The following is an 18901-nucleotide window of genomic DNA, read 5'->3' as shown; positions in this document are numbered from 1 at the left end:
TGCTGTTTACCTAATTATATCTTTCCCAGTAGATCCCTAGCCTCCTAGCTGTTGGGATTTGAGAACTCTGATGAATGCCTCTGGCTGTTAATGCAACCCTTGGTTCTAGCTGTGGGGGAGGGGATGTTGGGGCATCCCTCTCTAAAACGTGGTAGCAGTAATGAGGCGCGTCTGAATCCAAGGGGTTTTCCTTGTGCTGATCTGTTGCTTGCTCTTCCAGGTGGTATTTTGGCAAGATCACTCGCCGGGAGTCAGAGCGGCTCCTGCTCAATTCTGAGAACCCCCGAGGAACCTTCCTGGTGAGGGAGAGTGAAACCACCAAAGGTAACTGGGTCCCCGGCAGGCGCTTAGGTCCATGGCAAAGGCCTATGGGGTGGTTAAGTCTTGGAGAACCATCCCTATATGGTGCTTCTGTCAGGATCTGGAGGCACAATGCAGTGGGTGGCCAGTCTGCTGGGTCCACGCGTCTTCCTCAGGCTCTGGGCTCCCTCTCACAAAGATGGAAGGAGGAGATGCTAGCTGGCATTGCTGAGAGGCCCCCCGTCTCTGTACATGCAACCCCTATAGTGTCCCCTATCCTGTGCCTATAGGGGCAGGCTGTCTGCAGTACCCCCAGAACCCTTGTCCTGCACCAAAGGCCAGTACTCACCCTTAATCGGTGACCTTCTTGCTTTTAATCTGTCACCGCTCAGCCAGCCTGCTCCAATGGGAGGTCCCCCCCCCCCTTTCCCCAGCCAATTGGCTGAGAGCTGGGTGGGATTGAAAAGTCTGTAAACAGTCTCCGATCTTCTGCTTGCCTCTCCCCCTGCTCCCCCCCACCCCGAGAACAGTGCAGAAACTGGGTCACTGAGCTGGGAATAGCTGGGTAACCAATGGCAACGGGGAACTCTGCAGTTCCCTCCTTCCTCTAGTGCCAGGGGCTGTTGGGTTTGAGCTGCTTCATGAAGACTGTGTGAGGACCTGGCTGAGGGGTGGAGCAGACTAGCTTATACCCGGGTAGCAGCGGCCTCTGCATCGGCAGAGCCTGACTGTGAATTACATCTGCCCTGGGCGCTTGTGCTTGCTAAGATTTCACCAGCCTTGCACTGAGTGCACCCAGGTCAGAGCAAGCAGCATAATTGCTCTGAGTCGTACAGAGATTTAGATTGGGGGGGGGGATATTTAGTTGATATAACTGGGGAGGGGAGCTGAATGTTGTGTCTCTGACATGGGTGAGTTCTGGGGCTGTCTCCAAGCTCGTTTGGAGCGTGCAATCCAAGGTCCCAAGCAGCTCTCTGCCTGCTGACATGAGATGTTCTGAAGTTGGTGGGTGGGACGGTGAAGTTTAGGACTGGTATAAACAGGGGTATATAGTAATTTACGTAGCAACCCTCCTCTAGATGGATTCCCATGTGCTTCAGGCGTAGACTTCATCTGTGCTTGGAGCTGGGCGTGCGATTCCCAGCTCGCGTTGGCAGCTCGCCCTAGCTCTTGCTACACTAGTGCCCTGCAGATAGTAGGGTAGCTGTGGAAGCATGGGGAGCAGGGACTGGCAGCATGGCAAGCTGCCCTGAGTATGTACCCCTGGTGTCCGGAGCAGGTTTGTCCCCCTCGCAGCTAGCCTGTGCCACTGCTCACCACTGCCTGTGACACTGTAGCCACCTCAAGGAGAGCTCGCGTGAGTCTACACAGAGAGTCTCAGAGCCTGGCTCAGACTCGAGCTCGTGGAGGTCAGGTTACTGAACTAAAAATAACTCTGTAGATGTGGGCTGGAGCTTGGGCTCTGAAGCCCACCCCCATCCCTAGGCTTCAAAGCCCAATCTCCAGCCAGAACTGTAACATCTCCACGGCTTTTCTTAGCGCCGCAGCCCAAGTCAGGCTAAGTGTACCAGACTCACTCCCTCTCCTCTGCTGTGCACTCACCTCTGGGGCGGAAGGTGACAATGCTACGCAGCCATCATGCTTGTAGTGCCTAGAGATCTTGCCCAAGTCCAGGGCTCTGTGGCAGGCATTGTACAAACTCCTGGGAAGGCAGTCCCTCCCCACAAGAGCTTAGCCTTTAGAGGTCAGACAGAGAAGAAGGGAGATTATCCCCATTTTGAAGAGTAGGAACTGAGGCCCAGGGAGTTTCTCAAGGTCACATGAGATGTCTATGTTAGCTCAGTTCCCGGCTCTGCATCTCCTGAGTTCCAGGAAAGCGTGTTCAGGAGGGGAAGTTCAGACTAACTTCTCCCACTTCAACGACTGGGTGAACCTATGTGAACACAGGGTCACCACCCATATAAGGATTTGGCCAGGGCTCTAGGGAGTGAGTCTGTCTTTTGCTGCAAAAAATCCATTTAAACCAATAAAAAGAGGAAGCCTGGAACATTTCACTGCTCGAGAGTTGTCTTGGTTTGGATTTGTGCTGAGGCGGATTTTCGGCACTCCACAACAGCACAAGTCTGTTGAGCTGGTTGACAGTAGCTCACTGGGTCATGCAAGCTGCATATTTTATTTTTGTGTGTGGAGGCCTCTTTGCCCTGAAATGAGTCCAAACCACTCCCTCGCCAGGACTGACCCTGCTTGCCTGCCTAGAGTGCCCGCATCTGGCGGAGTCTCCATTGTCCCCCAACGTTTAAAAATGGAAATAACACGTGCGCACTCCTTCCTCAGCCCATTGAAGCAATAGCTTGATTTAATTCATAGGCTTGTTTGTAAGAGGGCATGAGAAGAAACACAGGCACGAACTTTCTTCTGTCTGAGTGGGTGGGTACTCCACCCCCGCTCTGCCCTGAGGCCCCACCCATTCCCCGCCTCTTTCTGCCCCTGCTCCGCACCCTCCCCCCTGCACCGCCTGCATGCCGCTAAACAGCTGATCGGTGGGTGGCTGGTGGGTGCTCCAGGGCTGAGAAGAAAAGCTAATCTGCTCTTCGAGGCCTCTGGGGGATGCCTTGGTCTCAGGACTACTGCCAGTGAGCAGTTGGATAACTGTAGAGGCGATGTGCTGCTTCCACACGTGTCCAGTGCCAAGTGTTGGGTAGAAAAGGCCCTTTAAAGGTACGTCTGCAGAGTGTGGTTCTTAGCGCGAGTCAGTCAACCCACACTATCTCCCCACGATGGGAGAGCACTCAAAATAGCAGTGTAGACACTAGCAGTGGCTCTGGCTAGTCACCTGAGCTTGGACCCAGGGGCTCGGGTAGGCTTGGACTAGGACAGCTAGTCTGAGCTGCCTCCTGTGCTGTGATGTCCACGCTGCTATCTTTAATGCACTTTCTCGAGCAGAGCTAGTGGTAGTCTGCTCGTGCTGGGAATTATGCTTCCCAGCTGCAGTGTAGACAGACCCTAAGGGGGCTACATGGTATAATGTTTGGGACTGGGAGCCAGGGCACATGGATTTTCTTCCTAACTCAGCCACTGGCTCACTGTGAGACTGTGAACAAATTGCTTTGTGGCTCTGCCAGTGTTTCCCCATCTGCATAGAAGGTGTTGCACTTCACAAGGGGTATTTTTAGGCTTAATTCAGTGTTTTCCAGCTCTCATGACTTTATTGGGAGGTGGGAACCAGCAGATACTGCAAGACTTGCAATGAAGCTTCAGCTCGTGGAGTCATGTGATTTTTATAAAACATTTGTGGTTTTATTAGCCCTTCCTGATTGCAGAGGAAAGCTGGAAAATGTGATCCCTATCCACTCCACCTGCCCCTACAAAGGTTCAAGAATCAGAGGCATTTAGACTTTTGGTTTTTTTTGTTTTTAAAAATGTTATGGCTTTTGGAAGGGGGCTGACCCACTATTTTTGAACACTTGGGTTGGCACTCCTGTTAATGAACAGAACACTGGTCAAATTTTGGCACCAAATGGAGGTCTGGGAGCTCCTGAAAATACTTAATTAAGTCTTAGAATCAGCATGATCTTTTTTTTTTTTTTAAATTCCAGTGAAATAAAGTACCAGCCGTCCTCTGCAGAGCTGGCAGCCTAAAGATGGCAGTGCTGGGCTGGTGCATGAAGTGCTGACCTGGAGCCGCCAGTGGGCTCCAGAATCCCAATGTCCTCCAAAGCTGGAGGGTGTTCGGGTTTGGGGATTAGCCTGGGCTCTTCCTTTGAGAAGCTGATGAAGAAAATTGAGATTGGCTTTAAACATGGTTTTTAGCCAGAGGGGGTCTGTCACTCTCTCATATCTAGCAACAACCCATCCAAGGCGCTTTGGCAGTGCAACACCCTCTTACTTCCTCTCAGAAAGGGGGGGGCTTGGAGCTCTCCTCCCCACCCTTCCGGCTCCCACAATCCAACTATTCCCGTTTTTGGGGATTGGGACTCGGCTGGTTCCTGCCTAGGCAGATTCCTCCTTTGTTGCTTTTGTTGTTATCTGGAGCCTTTCCCAGTCGTGCATTCATCTTCGCTCCTCTCACATGGCTGCCTGCCCTGTTGCCAACCCAACCAGCACTAGCAAGGCTCCAGAGATCACGTTCCCTTTTGCCAGCTGTTTCCCCTCTCCTGGCTTGGCTCCCGTAAGCCAGCAGGGACTCTTCCTATTCATATCTCATCCGGGAATCACACAGGGAGGTACCTTTGTCTTCTTACCCTCACTTCCCCACAGGGAGATGATGGCAGGGCCAGCTGATCCTAGACACCTCACCAAAATATTCTGTATCTCCCTGTACATTCCACTGAAGAGCCATGTCCCCATTTAACGGGAAGTGGCTGGGTTTTGTGCCTGCCCTTTTGTGTACTCCGCATTTTGGTGCAACTCCTTTCACGTTTCTTCCCCTCCGCTCTTCTGTTGATACCTTGTTAAGCCAATCCAGTGAAAGTGGAACAAAGATTATGTGATGTATGGGCCAGAGAAGTGGTCAGGGATACACCTGTCTGAGTGGCTGCTGTGAAGTTGCTGTCCTGTTGCACTGGCATGTCTAGAATCTCTTCCATGGACACAGGATCAAGACTTCCCAGCGGGATGGGACTGTCAGCAAGGCTGTGTGTATTCCCACGCCCTGCAGCTGTACAGCACCAGGCAGAAAGCAACGGGCAGCTGTCACACCCAACAGTTGTTTGCACTGGTTCTCCCCTCGTCTTACTCAGTCACACTGGCTACCTTAGGCCTGTTCAACTTGTCCCAGTCTTAGGATGACACATCAACCGAGTTACGTCTCTAAAGAGCATGAGCGCCCCTGCCCCAGCATTCCCTTCCTGTAAACCTCAGAGGAACGAGACGTGCACTTGTATTGCACCCTACTCAGTCATTTTCCCCCTGTTCTTGAAGTGTCCCCTCAAGGTAACCAGGGCAGGAGAACTGAGGTGCACCTGGTCTCCCCACAGGTGCCTACTGCCTCTCGGTCTCTGACTTTGACAATGCCAAGGGGCTCAACGTGAAACACTACAAGATCCGCAAGCTGGACAGCGGTGGCTTCTACATCACCTCCCGCACGCAGTTCAACAACCTGCAGCAGCTGGTGGCGTATTACTCCAGTAGGTGTCGTGAGACCGGTATTAGCGCCCTGCACTTGTACCGAATGCAGCTGAACCTATTTCCTGCCCTGCATTTGTTTACGGCCTACGCAAAGTAAAGTGTAGCCAGGCCTGGGACAAGATCTAGGAAAAGAAGGGCCTGTGGGTTACTAATGACAGAGGAGAGGGTGTATTGCCCCAAGAGTTGGGGTTGAAGGAGGGGAGAGGGGGCTGGACAGATGAGATTAGGGTGAGGGTATGGGGAACAGCCTGGTAAAAGCACAGCATTGAGAGTGGGAGAAGGAGATGGAGACATCTGAGGGGGGTGTACGGAGGCACAGAGAGGTAGTTAGGGGCAGGCTATGTAGGGCCTTGCATATGAACTGAGGCTGTGTCTGTCTCCCTCTTCACAATGGGGAGTGGGGAGAAGGTTGGAGCAGCTCCCTCAGTAGCTGCAGTGGTGGGACCTTTGTGTAGACAAGGCTCCTGCAGCTTCTGGCATTCAACACTACATCCCTCTAGACTTGCTCTGATCAGGTTTTATTAGATAGGGCTGCTGACATCTTCTATCTTAGTGCTTCCTTACAAGCTACCACCGACACAGCTGCACCATTGTTGGCAATGATGAATAACTTTGCCAATAAAAAAATCCCCAGTGTAGAAAGCCCTAGGGCTGCATTGTGGTGGGGATGGGAGGCCTGGGGTTGGCCCACAGCTTTATTTTGGCAGGTCGAGCAACCAAAAAGAGACACCAAAGGTCTGTTTTCACTTCCCTGAAAATATACAGGATACCAGGAGACTTGGTGATTTTAGATAGAGGGAGTAAACATGAGGATCCCTCCCCTCTAGCCCTTGTCTCCTAAGGAGATGTCATGTCTCAGCAGGGGAGACATGCCTAGATGTTAAGAGGGAAATTATCAAGGAAGGCAGACTGTTTGTTTTTTCCCTTCCCTCTGCAATGCAGAGAACGACCCCCTAGAGACCTCTAGCCTAAATGCCGTAGCAAGTAAGCAGTGAATGGCTGGCTCCATCTGAAGTGTGGAGGGGGGATGTTGTCTTCCACATGGAATGTAGCGCCCCAAGCAAAAGGGTCCTAGGCACCCTTCCTACTGAAATAAAACGGGGATAGCCAAATAGTGGGATTTTAAGTAAGAAGGGAGGAGATGATGATCAGAACAGACTCTGCCGCTTTGGAGGCTGGCAGATGCCATCTATCTAAACTCCCCCGATGCCTGTCTACCTTCCCCCTTGCCAGAACATGCTGATGGCTTGTGCCACCGTCTCACAAACGTGTGCCCAACTGCCAAGCCCCAAACGCAAGGACTTGCTAAGGATGCTTGGGAAATCCCCAGGGAGTCTCTGCGACTGGAGGTGAAACTGGGCCAAGGCTGCTTTGGAGAAGTGTGGATGGGTAAGGATTCTTCCAAACACACATGCCTGCGGCGGTGGCAGCAGGTGCCTGGGCCATGGAGTGTCTGCTCATCTTGACTTGTTAATGAGCCAGCTGGATTTCTGACATTGAGGGCTGGATGAGCGAATAGAAATTTCAGCCTTTTATTCCTTGCAGCAAGTTGAGTAATCCCTCCTTCCTGGCTGATGTCTCCTACCTGGGTGGGAGTAGGGGGTGCTCAATGGAGTAATGCAAAGCATCCCCAGTGCTGCAAGTGCCCCCAAGGGCACTCTGAGGGAGCGTCTCTGCCCACCAAACAGGCCGTATAAATGGGGTGGGAGGGAATAACTTCTAGCACCGTCAGAGAGCCATGGATTGCAGCCGCACTGGCCAAGGAATGCTGATGTGTTAGAAGTCGGGTGGGACATGGTGAACTCTGCAGCTTTCCCTGTGCTAGTTGGGCTGTGCACTTGTAGGACTTCCATGCCTGGTGCAGCATCATCCCTGCACATCCTGTTGATAGTATGTCATGGCATAATCTGGCTGTGACTGGGTGCTGGGCACCGTGCCCCTAGGTGAGCGCCTGTAAAGGCAGTGCCTAATCCTCCAGGGGCTGCTTCATAAACTGGCTCTGGCTTCTGCTCCAGGAACCTGGAATGGCACCACCCGGGTGGCCATAAAGACTCTGAAACCTGGCACCATGTCTCCAGAGGCATTTCTGCAGGAGGCCCAGGTGATGAAGAAACTCCGTCATGAGAAGCTGGTTCAGCTGTATGCGGTGGTGTCGGAGGAGCCCATTTACATTGTAACGGAGTACATGAGCAAAGGTGAGTGCCTGGCACCCAGGGGGTAGAGCTGGGGCAGCTGGACAGGGGGGCTGGGGCAGTCATAGGCTCTGATAATTGAGGAACTGCTTCCTATATGTAACTGAACCTACTGTGTGAGCAGAGAGAAGCGCGTAGGGCAAGCTGCACTGGCCACCAGCAGCAGCGAGATGCAGCTACCTGAGAGGGCTGGAAGGAATCTTTCTCCTAAAACTGATTCCATAGCGCTCCCATACATGGAAAGCCGGATCCTAGTGGGCGGAGGTGGAGACCTATAAATGACCCAGCCAGCTGAGCACAGTCTTACCCATTCCTCCATAGAAGGCGTGTTGGATATTTACTGGCGGTACCCGCCCTTGGCAGTGTGCAGCGTTCCCTACTAGAAGGGACAGAGTTAAGGGAGCTGGGGCCCACTAGAGTGCAGAAGGGTAAGGAGACGGCCTGCTTGGGAGCTGACTGGGGAGACGGAGGGCACAGGTTGTGAAGAGAGGAATAATCACACCTGATTCTGGGCCAGAACTTCCTGCCTTACAACACTCCCACTCTGGTGCATGCACTGCTGCCCCCGACTGGATGGAACTGGAGCTGCTCAATGTGTCATAGGCCCTGGCATGCTAACAGATTGGTCTTAGCTCAGCGGCCAGGGGCCTGTGTTTTTTTGGAGCCAGAGGATTTGGATTCTGTCCCTACTGTTGCCATGGCGTTCCAAGTGGCTGTAGTGTGCAGCAATGAAATCCCAGGTGGCTGCAGACTCCTCAGCCTCCCACCCCCCACTTCCCATCATCCAGTAACTCCAAGGGCAGCTGCATGAGGACACCTCTTTGCTGTTCTGCTCAAACACCGAGAGTCTTGTGTCCGCTCCTTCCTAACAGCAGCTGACGGCTGTGCCTTTCCACCCTAGGGAGCTTACTGGATTTCCTGAAGGGGGAGATGGGCAAGTATCTGCGGCTGCCCCAGCTGGTGGACATGGCGGCTCAGGTGGGTCTGGCTGACTAGAGAGCTGCAGTTTGAATTTCCTTTTTATCTTCTTGGCCACTGTGGCCCTTGGACTTCAGGCCTTCTCCTGCCTGGTCTGGGTGGGGTGTGGGAGTCCAGCTGCCAGAGAGGGCAGGACCATCATGCCAGCCTTCACGAGCACAATCCAAGACCAACAGGAATCCACGAGCACCAAAGTGAAATGTCCCCCAGAGTTTGAGGTGCTGCCTCAGACGTCCTTGTCCTCTGAATTTGAGGGTAACCCGATCCAAAGCCAGCAATCCCATGGGGGCAGGGTGGGCGGGGAAGAGAGGAAGAATCTGTTCAGAATGGGACAGCCTCTGTCCCACTTGCCCTTATCTCCTTTCTGTTTCTCTGCCACAATTGCTGTATCAATGGTCAGGGCACAGCCAGAGCCAGAAAGTGCTAGACTTTGGATCACCTGCCTTCTGGGTCTTTGTCAGCAGTTGCTGGTGTTACAGCACCTCCGTGGTGAAAGGTTAATAGCAGCCTGCCCTAAGCAGATTTATAGGGCTCTGGAGGGTCACAAACTTCGAGCTGTACTCTGGAAAACTGCGAGGGGTCCTGTGCTAGATCTGTAGCCCTGATTCTATGGTGCACACACAGGAACAAAAAGCAGCTGTCGTCCCTAGCTTGGCTCCTGCCACTGGACTGGTCCCATCAGGTTTTACTGCCCTGACCTGGCTGCTATAGAAAAGGCCCCCAGTCTGGGGCTCTGGGTGGTATTTCACGTAGAATCCTGGGGAAGAAAATACCTCTTCGCTGCCAGGCTTTTGTCGTCGTCCCCTCTGCCCTGGTGTCTTTTTTTTTTTTTTAATGGCCACAAACCTGCATTCACTTGATGAAGCATTGCAAAATAACTGCAAGTCCCTTCCAAATCCTATCAGCTCAGTGTGACCCAGCCCCCAGGCAGATGTTGGGTTGTCACTTTACTACCTCTATTGCACCTCCGGCAGAGCTTCCCAGGTTGCTGCTGGAGTGCCGGCTATGTTTACCATGCCCACAACGCAGCTGCAAGCAGCTTGCATTAACACAAGCACAGTTGTGAGGTCTAGTGCTTTGGCAAACCGTGTCCTGTAGCATCTAACGTTCTCTGCGCACTGTCGCATGTGTGAGCTACAGATCGCATCTGGAATGGCATACGTGGAGAGGATGAACTACGTCCATCGGGATCTCCGAGCTGCCAACATCCTGGTGGGGGAAAACCTGGTGTGCAAGGTAGCCGACTTCGGCTTGGCCCGGTTGATTGAGGACAATGAATACACGGCCAGGCAAGGTATGGACAGTGGGAGGGGGTGCATAGCCTTTATGTGCGGGTATGAAAGGGAGCTGTGGAAAATGGAAATGACTGAGGCCCAAACTGCTTAGCATTTCCAAGCAGGTGAGGGCAAGGTGGCACAAGCCATTGGTATGTGCTCCTAGTTTCAAGTCCAGTCCAGCTCAAGAATGACCTTCCAGCTGCTGTTTGTGGGTCTGTCTGGTTCCCTGCAGGCAGGCCCCCACACTGCATAGACTGCCCTGCTGGCACAGGTGGTCTCTGCAGAGGGGCCAAGTACTTACACACGGCATGGAGGCTGAGGTAATCCCTTGCCCCCAGCCGGTGAGGGAGCCTGCACAGACTGCAGGTGTGGAGGGACATGGCTCTGCAAGGCTCTTGATCCAGCACTTCTCAAGAGTCTGCAGTCACACTCCTGTGCTCAGATGTGTATGGGGTGACCCTGCTGCTCCATACTGGGTACTTTTTAAACCAGTACTTTAACTCCTGTTCACTGCTTCTACTCACCCTTCCCTGCTGGTGCTATTGGAAAGTGAAGGGGATGGGACTTGGGACCCTACCTTATGCTTTTCAGACTTACTCCGGATGCAGGCTCTGTCCCCGCCTAGATATGAGAACTTAGTAAGGTGCTTGCTGACCCTGTAAGAGGGAAGGGGGAAGCAATCACCATCACTAGTGCCACGGGCTGCAGAGGAGGCAGGCATAACTTTTCTCCAATGCTAATTCTGTAGCCTAGTCCTCTGAATGGGGGTCTGCAAGTCTGGCTGTTGAAACCTCCCACCTAGAATAGCTCTCAGCTACATGTGGTGTCACTATCCCTCTGTTCTCCGTGTGGAGGCTCCTGTAGTGGACATACAGGGTGATTGCATCTGAATTTTATTTTCTATCTCTGTTGCTTAGGTGCCAAGTTCCCTATTAAGTGGACAGCCCCGGAAGCTGCTTTGTATGGCAGGTTTACGATCAAGTCAGATGTCTGGTCCTTTGGAATCCTATTGACTGAGCTGACCACGAAGGGCAGAGTGCCATACCCAGGTAAGAGTAGGTACCGACTGTAGGCACCAGGAGATCCTATGCAGTCACTGACCATTGCAGGCTCTTTATATCAGCTCAGGCTGTGGCAGATCCCAGCTGATCTATGGAGCAGTGTTTTGTCTAAGTTGCCATGGTGACTCCTAGGCACATCTCAATGGAGAAACTTGCTATGGAGTTTCTGCCACTGCTTAGGGATGGGGGTGGATAATGAAGCCTTCCCCATGGTAGGAAAGACCTGAGGGGGTCTTGTACTTGGACGAAGATGTTCTTTGAGCCTTGAGTGAAGCCCCGGACCTCCTGCCTTGGATCAGGTTCTTCTCCCATTCATGCTTGGAGTGAGTGACGGGCTGTATTTAGGACTGAGGAAAATCTAGCTAGCAGAATATCAAGGTTCAGTTCCTAGCTCTACCACAGACTAGCTACATGATCTTAGTCAAGTCAGCTAGCCCTTGTATGTCTCACTATTCCCTCTCTTGGCTATCAGGTATGGTTAACCGGGAAGTGCTGGACCAGGTGGAACGTGGCTACCGGATGCCGTGTCCTCCAGAGTGCCCTGAATCGCTGCACGATCTGATGTGCCAGTGTTGGAGGAAGGACCCAGAGGAAAGGCCCACCTTCGAGTACCTTCAGGCTTTCTTGGAGGACTACTTCACGTCAACAGAGCCCCAGTACCAGCCGGGCGAGAATCTATAGACGTGGGGATGGCTCCTGGTGCCAAAGACCTTGCTCTCCTCCTGGTGTGTCCATGCACATGTCACAAGACACACGGCATCTCAGGAACTCCTTGCAGAGTCTGGGTCTGGTGACTAGCCCTTCTCCCAGAGGGTGGGACTGGTGCTTTTTAGCCCTGCAAAGTGGAGGGGGCTGGGTTCTCCTGATCACGAATTACTGATTTATGGTCTGTGTTTAACAAAGTGTGGCCATTTGACCTGGAGATGAGTCTGAAGGGAATTGACTGCGTGCAGTGACTGGAGGTTGGAGAAGGAGCCTTTCCAGAAGAAACCCAGGAGCGAAGATCTGTGCAGAAGCTGGAGGGGCCTTCAGGAGTCTTCCTCCTAGTAGTTCTGAAGTGCAATGAAAGGCATTATACAATCTCTGCCTAACAGTGACCTTGGCTTCCTTGCAGCCTGCCTCTCACTGGAGCGCTTGGCTCTGCTGGGACTGGATGCTAGTGCTATAGATTGACAACTTTCAATCTCCGATCACGCAGCTTCCAGCCTCTCTTTTCTTTTAAACTAGCACAAGGTTCCTCCCATACCTCTCTGCTCCCTACCCGTTCCCAGAGCAGACTTGGCTGCAGTTCGCTACAGGAATGTTTGTGGTATCAGACTGAGAGACTCTTCCAGAGAGAACGTTCACATTTCAGTGCTCACATGACTCGGTCTCCACTGCCCCATCCTGCTGGTGTATAGGCTGTGGCATTGGGACACTAGCACCAGCCCCCTTCCCTGATGCAGGTCCCAGGCACATGTGAGTTTGGATCAGGGATGCTGACTGTGCCATAGAGACCTGGAGGCTCTTGAGGTGATTCTTCTCCCCAGACAAGGTTCTACTGGAGAGCTAGAAGGACTTCATGGCCACGTTGCACATGCGGCTGCATTAGTATTCAGTGTTGCTACTCATGGGTCCAGTGACTTCTGACTTGTATCAGGACCACGTTAGATCATGAGCTGCAGGTTTCTGTCTTCCAGTCTCGTCTGACCCAGCGAAGGGAACCTTGTAATCTTGATGACTACTTCTTAGAGACACACTAAGGCAAATGCCAATGGGGCAGGATACCCCTCCTTTTTCTTACCTTTGCTGCCAATCCCCTATTGATTTGAGGGGTATTCGTCAACGAAGTACCCCTGGTCTTCCAGCCAGCACCCTAAGCAGCTCACCTGGGGAACACCCAGCCAGACCCTCCTGCCTCTCCTCATTCCACTCATTCAGATGCATCTTAGTTTACTGCAAGGTTTTTAGTGCCAGAGAAGCAGGGGCGGTCATTCTTGGGACACTTTGGTGTCAGCTCTGCCACAGTCAGGAAAGCCTCTGCCCAGAAAAGGGTTCTTTGTGTCTGAATCAAGGCCTGATGTGGAGCTAGCTTCTTACCTAAGGTAATGGGGCCCTGGCCATGCCCCACTGTCCTATTCTCCGCAGGCTGCTGAGCTTGGGAGAATCCCGGGAGTGCATCACCCACTCCATGGGGGTGTGGTTTCAAGAACTACTTATGGATGCATTCAGGGTGGAGGTGAAATCTCCATTCTGCCTGAGAGCCGAGGGGCCTCCCCCTCCGTCTTCGCTCCATAATTGATCTTGAGCTACCAGGGGGCGTCACCTAAACTCCAAACCTTGCCTAAAAGTTAAAACTCTGGATTCTGCTGCTTTAGCCTAGCTTCCATGGCTGTTTTCCCTGGGTGCGGGTGAGGGTCTGAGAAAGGGCTTCTGCGGGGAAGATCACTAGTTCAGTGCTTCCACTCAACCCCAGGCTTCAGCAGCTGGAGCTGAGCTCTTCTGGAATCCTGGTGAGATCTTTGCACCTGCCCTGTGTGCAGTGTGGCAAGGTAGGGAAGCAACCTCCTTGCCTCATCGTGTATTGGAATCTGGCCTCGTGGTGCCCTTGCTGCAAACTGGCCTCGGGCCCATGAATGCAGAAATCAGGCAAAATCTGTTCCAAGCCTTGGTGGGGAAAGGGAGGAGGAAGGGCCTGATTCTCTAAGGTGCTAAGAGCCCTCACTTCCCACTGAAATCCTTGGGAGTTCAGGTTGCTCAGCACTCTCTAGGATTGGATCTAGGTACTTTCTTCAGCAAACAGCTTGTTGCTCGCAGTTAACGTGCTCTGATGGTGCATGAGTGGCTTCCGTGTGTATTTATGCAGCCACGTGGCAGAGGCTACCTTGACAGCAGTTGACACACAAGTGGCTGGTTGTATTTTTCATCAGGCTTGTGAATAAACAGTAGACTTAAGTTTGCAAGCTTTGCCCTGTGTGTGTATATAGTTATTAAAATCTCTAAGGAATCCCTTCTTGCCAGATCACTACTGATCTTCTCTTCTGCTGTTTCCTCAGGTGGAAAGAGCTGGTGGAAGGCAGATTCAGACACCACTTCTAGCTCAAGCTGCTGTCAAGGGGGGTGGGTTTCTGGTGACCCTTACCCTGATAGAGAAGCTAATAGGCCATCAACAGCCAAGTCAGTCATGGTGCAGGAGAGATTACAGTAGCCACGGGTCAAGACACAACTCTCCATCTGCTCTTAGCTGCCAGGGAGAACAGGCAGCTGGATGGATTGTATGCAGGGCGGTAAGAGCTGGGCTGGCCCAGTACTTGGTTTCAGGTCATTAGTTGCACTCTAGGACAACACTGCAAATGAATGATCTGTGTCTCAGATACTGGTCCCAAACGGACAAGGGAGGAATGCTGGGCTGAGATCTGCGGCAGGGAGTGTTAAAATGGAGAGTGAGCCTGGCCTTTCAGTGAAAGTGCTAAGCAGAAAACCTACTCTCTTCAGTGAGGGAGGAAGGGAACCCCAACTCTTGTTAACTCCAGACTGTCATGGGGCTCTATATCAATATGGTGCCCTAATGCAGCTGTGTGCTGGCAGCGCACACCCCTGTGTTGGAGGTGAGGCCTAAGCCCTGCCACAGGAACAGGCATCTCATTTCTCTTTTTGCTGCAGAAGAAAGGCTTCTTGCTGCTCAGCAGCATTTTTTCCCCCTTTGGGGTAGATCTGGAATGTCAGAATGCAAGAGACAGGGAGGTGGAATAGCAAATGGTGCCCATATGGGCTAAGTGTCATTAATGGGCAGGTGCTGTGCCAAAGACAGGAGAGAACACAAAAGACACTGCCCCATGCTTGGCCAAGGCAGCTGGCTGGTCTTCGGTCCAGGTCTCCAGATGTGCCGGGTGAGATCCCACCTGCTCAGTCCTGAAGGGTTTCTTCATTCTAAATGAGTTCCAGTCATAAAGCCCCATGTGGTGCTGGCCTGTCCTTGGAGCAGGATTGAGATGCACTTGGCCAACCTCTAGAAGGGAGGGCGCTCAGTGGGGTGGGGAGGTAGAAAGGGGCTGCAGGACTGCCCTTTCCTACGTCACATACAGGGGCTGGAGATGCTTCTGAGTTTGACCATTTTATATGACCCATCTTGCCCTGCCTTCACCTCATGATGGATGATTCTTTAAACAAACTCTAAAACCCAAGCAGCCACTGAAGCCCTATTTAAATCACCTCTTTCTAGCAAAGTTACGCTGTTCAACTGGAGCAGCCCAGCAGCTTTCTGTGGGGTAATGGCTTCTTAAAAGGGAGAACTTCTAATGAGCTGTAAAATAGCCTGGTTTTGTACATAGCCCTTGAGTCGCCTGGGTGCTCACCCAGAGCCCCCGGTTGAATTAGTTGCATGTGTTTTTTCTAAGGTAACTCTCGTGTCTGCATTGGATGTAACTGGAATTCTTTGCCGTTTGCCCGCAAGGCTTTGGTTATTGTCATTACTCGCTCGTTTTTGTATTTTTGGATGCTTTTCAGTGTGCCAGTAATCCCCACGGACCGAACCCCTTTGGCAGCTGAGGGACTGTGCTCCAAGCCCAACCTGTGAGGAATGCATGGTCTAAGCAGGCCAAAGAGTTTAGCTGTCTCAAACAAGTGCTGTCCTAACTGCTTCCTTTAGGTGGCATCTGGCCTGTGGGGTGCTTTGGCACACTGGCTGAGAGTGACCCCTGACCCTCTGTTCTCCAGAACTACAGGCTGGCATCATGGTTCAAAATGATCCATTCTGCCCAAGGCTGGGTTTGGTCTGGCTCAGCTGCCCGTTCTTGATGCAGAGGAGAACTACTTTTCTGGGGAGTGTTGGGCAGGCACAAATCCTTCCCCTGGAGAAATGGGGAGTGAAATCTCAGAAGCACATGAGATTAAAAAAACCCTAGAAAAGCATGCGGCACAGCCACGCATGACCTTGAAAGTGGACTCAAGTGATTGATTCTGATGTGCTTCCTCCAGTCCCCGACCACCCCAGCCTGTGGAGCAAAGTGGGCTTTGGTATTTTCCATACATTTTCTTCCATCATGGCCCTAACGCTTTTTCCATGTTGGGATCGTTCCCCATCTTTAGGGCAATTGAGCCAAACCTCCACTAGGTGCCAGGTCCATGTGTATCACAACTGCAAGTTGCAGAAATGTCTTGGCAGTTGTGGTGAATCCCCCAGGTGGAGCTAGTGGGGTGAGAGAAGTGCATACAGGGACATGACTGGCTGCATGTGGGCTAAATCCTCTTTCCACTGCCATCTGTGCCAAAACTCCAGTTGGTTTCAATGGGATCTGTCCTTCAGTCCCCTGTACCCCTGCCTGATCATAATACAATGCAAGCAACCTTGGGAGATATTCTAACAGTGCTGCTATTATAGATCCGCTTTAACTCGCGTATCTTGTCTGTATTGCTGATATGCCTTTGTGATTAAAAATCATTAGGGTCAAAAAACTAGGTGGAGTGTGACTCCATCCTGGCTTTGTAGAGTCTTTTTAAAGCCGCCTTCTCCTGAGCTCTTGCAGCCACGTACAGATCCCACTGAAATCCAGGACACAACTCCCATTAACTGAGGTGGCACCAGCCTTGGCCTCTTAGAATAAAACCCTCCCCGTCCAGCAGGGGAGAAGCAGGTGCAGAGGGATGAGGTCATTATCTTCCCAACCTATCCCCTCAAAAGTGGCTAGAAATCGAGCTTTACTGGCATTCTCTTCCAAACCTGGGCATGGTGGGAGGGATAGTTCATTTTCTCCCAGAGCTGCTGGGACCCAAATGAGAATCTTCCTTTTAGGCATTCCTTCCCCCAGGAGCTCAGGGAAAATGGGACTGATGAAAACACAAACCTGGCCCTGCATTTCTCTTATTTATTAAACCTGTTTTTTTTTTCTCTCTCTCTCTCTCTAAAAGGCTGAGTTTCCACTCATCTCCAAGAAAAGTTCCTACCTTTCTTGGTTAGAATGTTAATTTTCTGTATTCTTTTAAGTAAATTTTGGACTAAAAGGTCCTTCTGCACAGCATAAAAGTTGCCGTGTCTAGATTTCTGCATTCATGAGCAGGGACTCTGGGTCCCTTTTTCATGTTCTGTGGTTTTTTGCATATGTTGAGCAGTTGTGGAGAAATCCTAATTACTAGCAAGATCAGATTCCTGCCCCTTCCCTTTTTTTTTTTTTTTTTTTTTGGTAAGGTTTCTAACATGCAAAGAAAGTGTGTGTGTGTGTGGGGAATTAAGTGTGTGTTGTGCCAATGATGCTTGTATAATTTACATGATATATCTTTAAACACCTACCACAAAGGAGAAATTGTTGCTTCAGAAACAAAAATTGGAATATGCTGAAGAACAGCAGGCCGATGGGAGCTGGAGAGGAGGCGGCACTGGAAGATGTACATACTGAAAAGACTCTTTTTTTTTTTTAATATGTACATTTTTCAAAGGAAGATTAGGGAACAAAATGACTTAAACATGGATTATTTCCAGCTCTGTCTGATTTTACTACAGCTGGTGTAGCAATAATGAGTATTAATAATTTAAGTGAACACGAGATGCTCTCGTTCCCTGTCTTTGGCAAGCTTTGAAGAAGAGTAGAGCAGGATTCTTTGAATTCTTTTTTGTCCCAGGTTCAGAGTAAACCCCTCTTCATTGTGCATGATCTAGAGTGTGGTAGAGCAGGGTGACCCTCCTGTGTGTGGACACGAGAGAACCTAGGGTCTGTTATTCTTAGGGCTGGATACTGGCATTGGAACTGACTAATACTTGCAGGCAGCAGGATGGACAGACTGTGTGTTTTGCCAATTTTATTTTTTAAGCCAATAAACTAAAGAGGAGTCTCTTTACCTAGTGAGTCTGATGCTCTTTGGCATTGATTCAGGGAAATAACACCGTACAAGGTATTCTTCTGTTATTGTAACTTGTTAAGTGTTTTGTAAAATTTCCGGCTGCTGACTATGCAGAGAACATGGTGATCTGCCTGTCTTCCCTGTTCCCCACCCCACTGCCTTTTGAGTATCTAACTATCTAGTTCACCCCCCTTGCCTTTTTTTCTTTTTTTTTTTTTTTGATAAAAAAACATTTTGGAAAAACCTAAAGTCCCCAGATTTGTGGAGTGGGAGGTGGTGACTCTTTGAAACTTTGATATTGGTGTAAATATTTTGCAGTTTGTCTGATTAAACACACACACCTCACCAGAAAACTTGTATCTTGTGTATGAATGAAAAGATTGGCTTCTTGTATGTGCAGCAGTGCGTAGCTTTCTGTGCCAGTGCACATCCTGAAACAAGTATGAGCTCCAACCTGCAATAGCTGAGCACCTCTTACAGATCTTGGGCCAAACTTCAGCTGGCACTCACTGGCATACCGATTGTTGACTTCACTGGCGCTAGGATGCTTTACACTACTTGAGTAGCTGGCTCTCTCCTTAGGTAACCTCATTTTTCTTCCCCAATCCATCAACTTAAATTTTCAGATTTTGTCAAGGCAGCGAGTTTTACCAGGCATTGTACTAGCAATGCCCATCAGACTATTAGCTTTAGTCGGTGCCCTTCTCAACAGCATGTCTCTAGCCAGCGACACTCAGCTGTATTGAATCCATCACAGCCTGCTGAGCCAACAACTCCTTCCTTGCAAATGAACATCTCGGGGCCGACACAGCCTTAGTGAATCCCTCTGCCCTGCTGGGAACGGGCTTCCAGAAGGCCTGCAAAAAAATTAACTCTGCTCTATCAGAGAATAGACAAGCTCCTCGGGTAGGGTAATGTGAAGTCCCTGGAGTCTACTGGCGGCAGAGCTGGGTTATTGTGTACAAATATTAAAGCAGCTGGAACTACTGGCAAACTGAATCTGTATTGCTTTTGCTGCTCCCCAGAAAAAAGGAGAGGGGATGACTAGCAGTGGTCCTACAAAATTTGGTTTCTTTATATGTCCTCTAAATGTTAATTAATGCAGGTTGGAGCTGGGCCTTAACACTAGTAGCTGCTTCATCCTGGATGCACA

At 50.9% G+C, this 18901-nt stretch overlaps 1 protein-coding gene across 4 annotated transcripts in view; it reads left to right on the top strand.

The window, feature by feature from the left end:
* Positions 1–18105, top strand: part of SRC (SRC proto-oncogene, non-receptor tyrosine kinase) — a 74060-nt gene extending 55955 nt beyond the window's left edge. For all 4 annotated transcript variants that reach the window (XM_030533469.1, XM_030533472.1, XM_030533471.1 and 1 more), the window contains 8 exons: positions 221–324; positions 5277–5426; positions 6661–6816; positions 7443–7622; positions 8521–8597; positions 9738–9891; positions 10792–10923; positions 11408–18105. In XM_030533469.1, coding sequence (XP_030389329.1) covers positions 221–324; positions 5277–5426; positions 6661–6816; positions 7443–7622; positions 8521–8597; positions 9738–9891; positions 10792–10923; positions 11408–11616 — 1162 coding nt within the window. In that variant the 3' untranslated portion in view covers positions 11617–18105. The remainder of the gene's footprint in view (positions 1–220; positions 325–5276; positions 5427–6660; positions 6817–7442; positions 7623–8520; positions 8598–9737; positions 9892–10791; positions 10924–11407) is intronic.
* The last annotated feature ends 796 nt before the right edge of the window (positions 18106–18901 follow it).

The sequence above is a fragment of the Gopherus evgoodei genome, chromosome 14, assembly GCF_007399415.2.
Source record: "Gopherus evgoodei ecotype Sinaloan lineage chromosome 14, rGopEvg1_v1.p, whole genome shotgun sequence".
In the NCBI taxonomy this organism is placed as follows: domain Eukaryota; kingdom Metazoa; phylum Chordata; order Testudines; family Testudinidae; genus Gopherus; species Gopherus evgoodei.
Note: the sequence above shows the minus strand (reverse complement) of the source record. Positions and strands in the feature narration are given on the sequence as shown.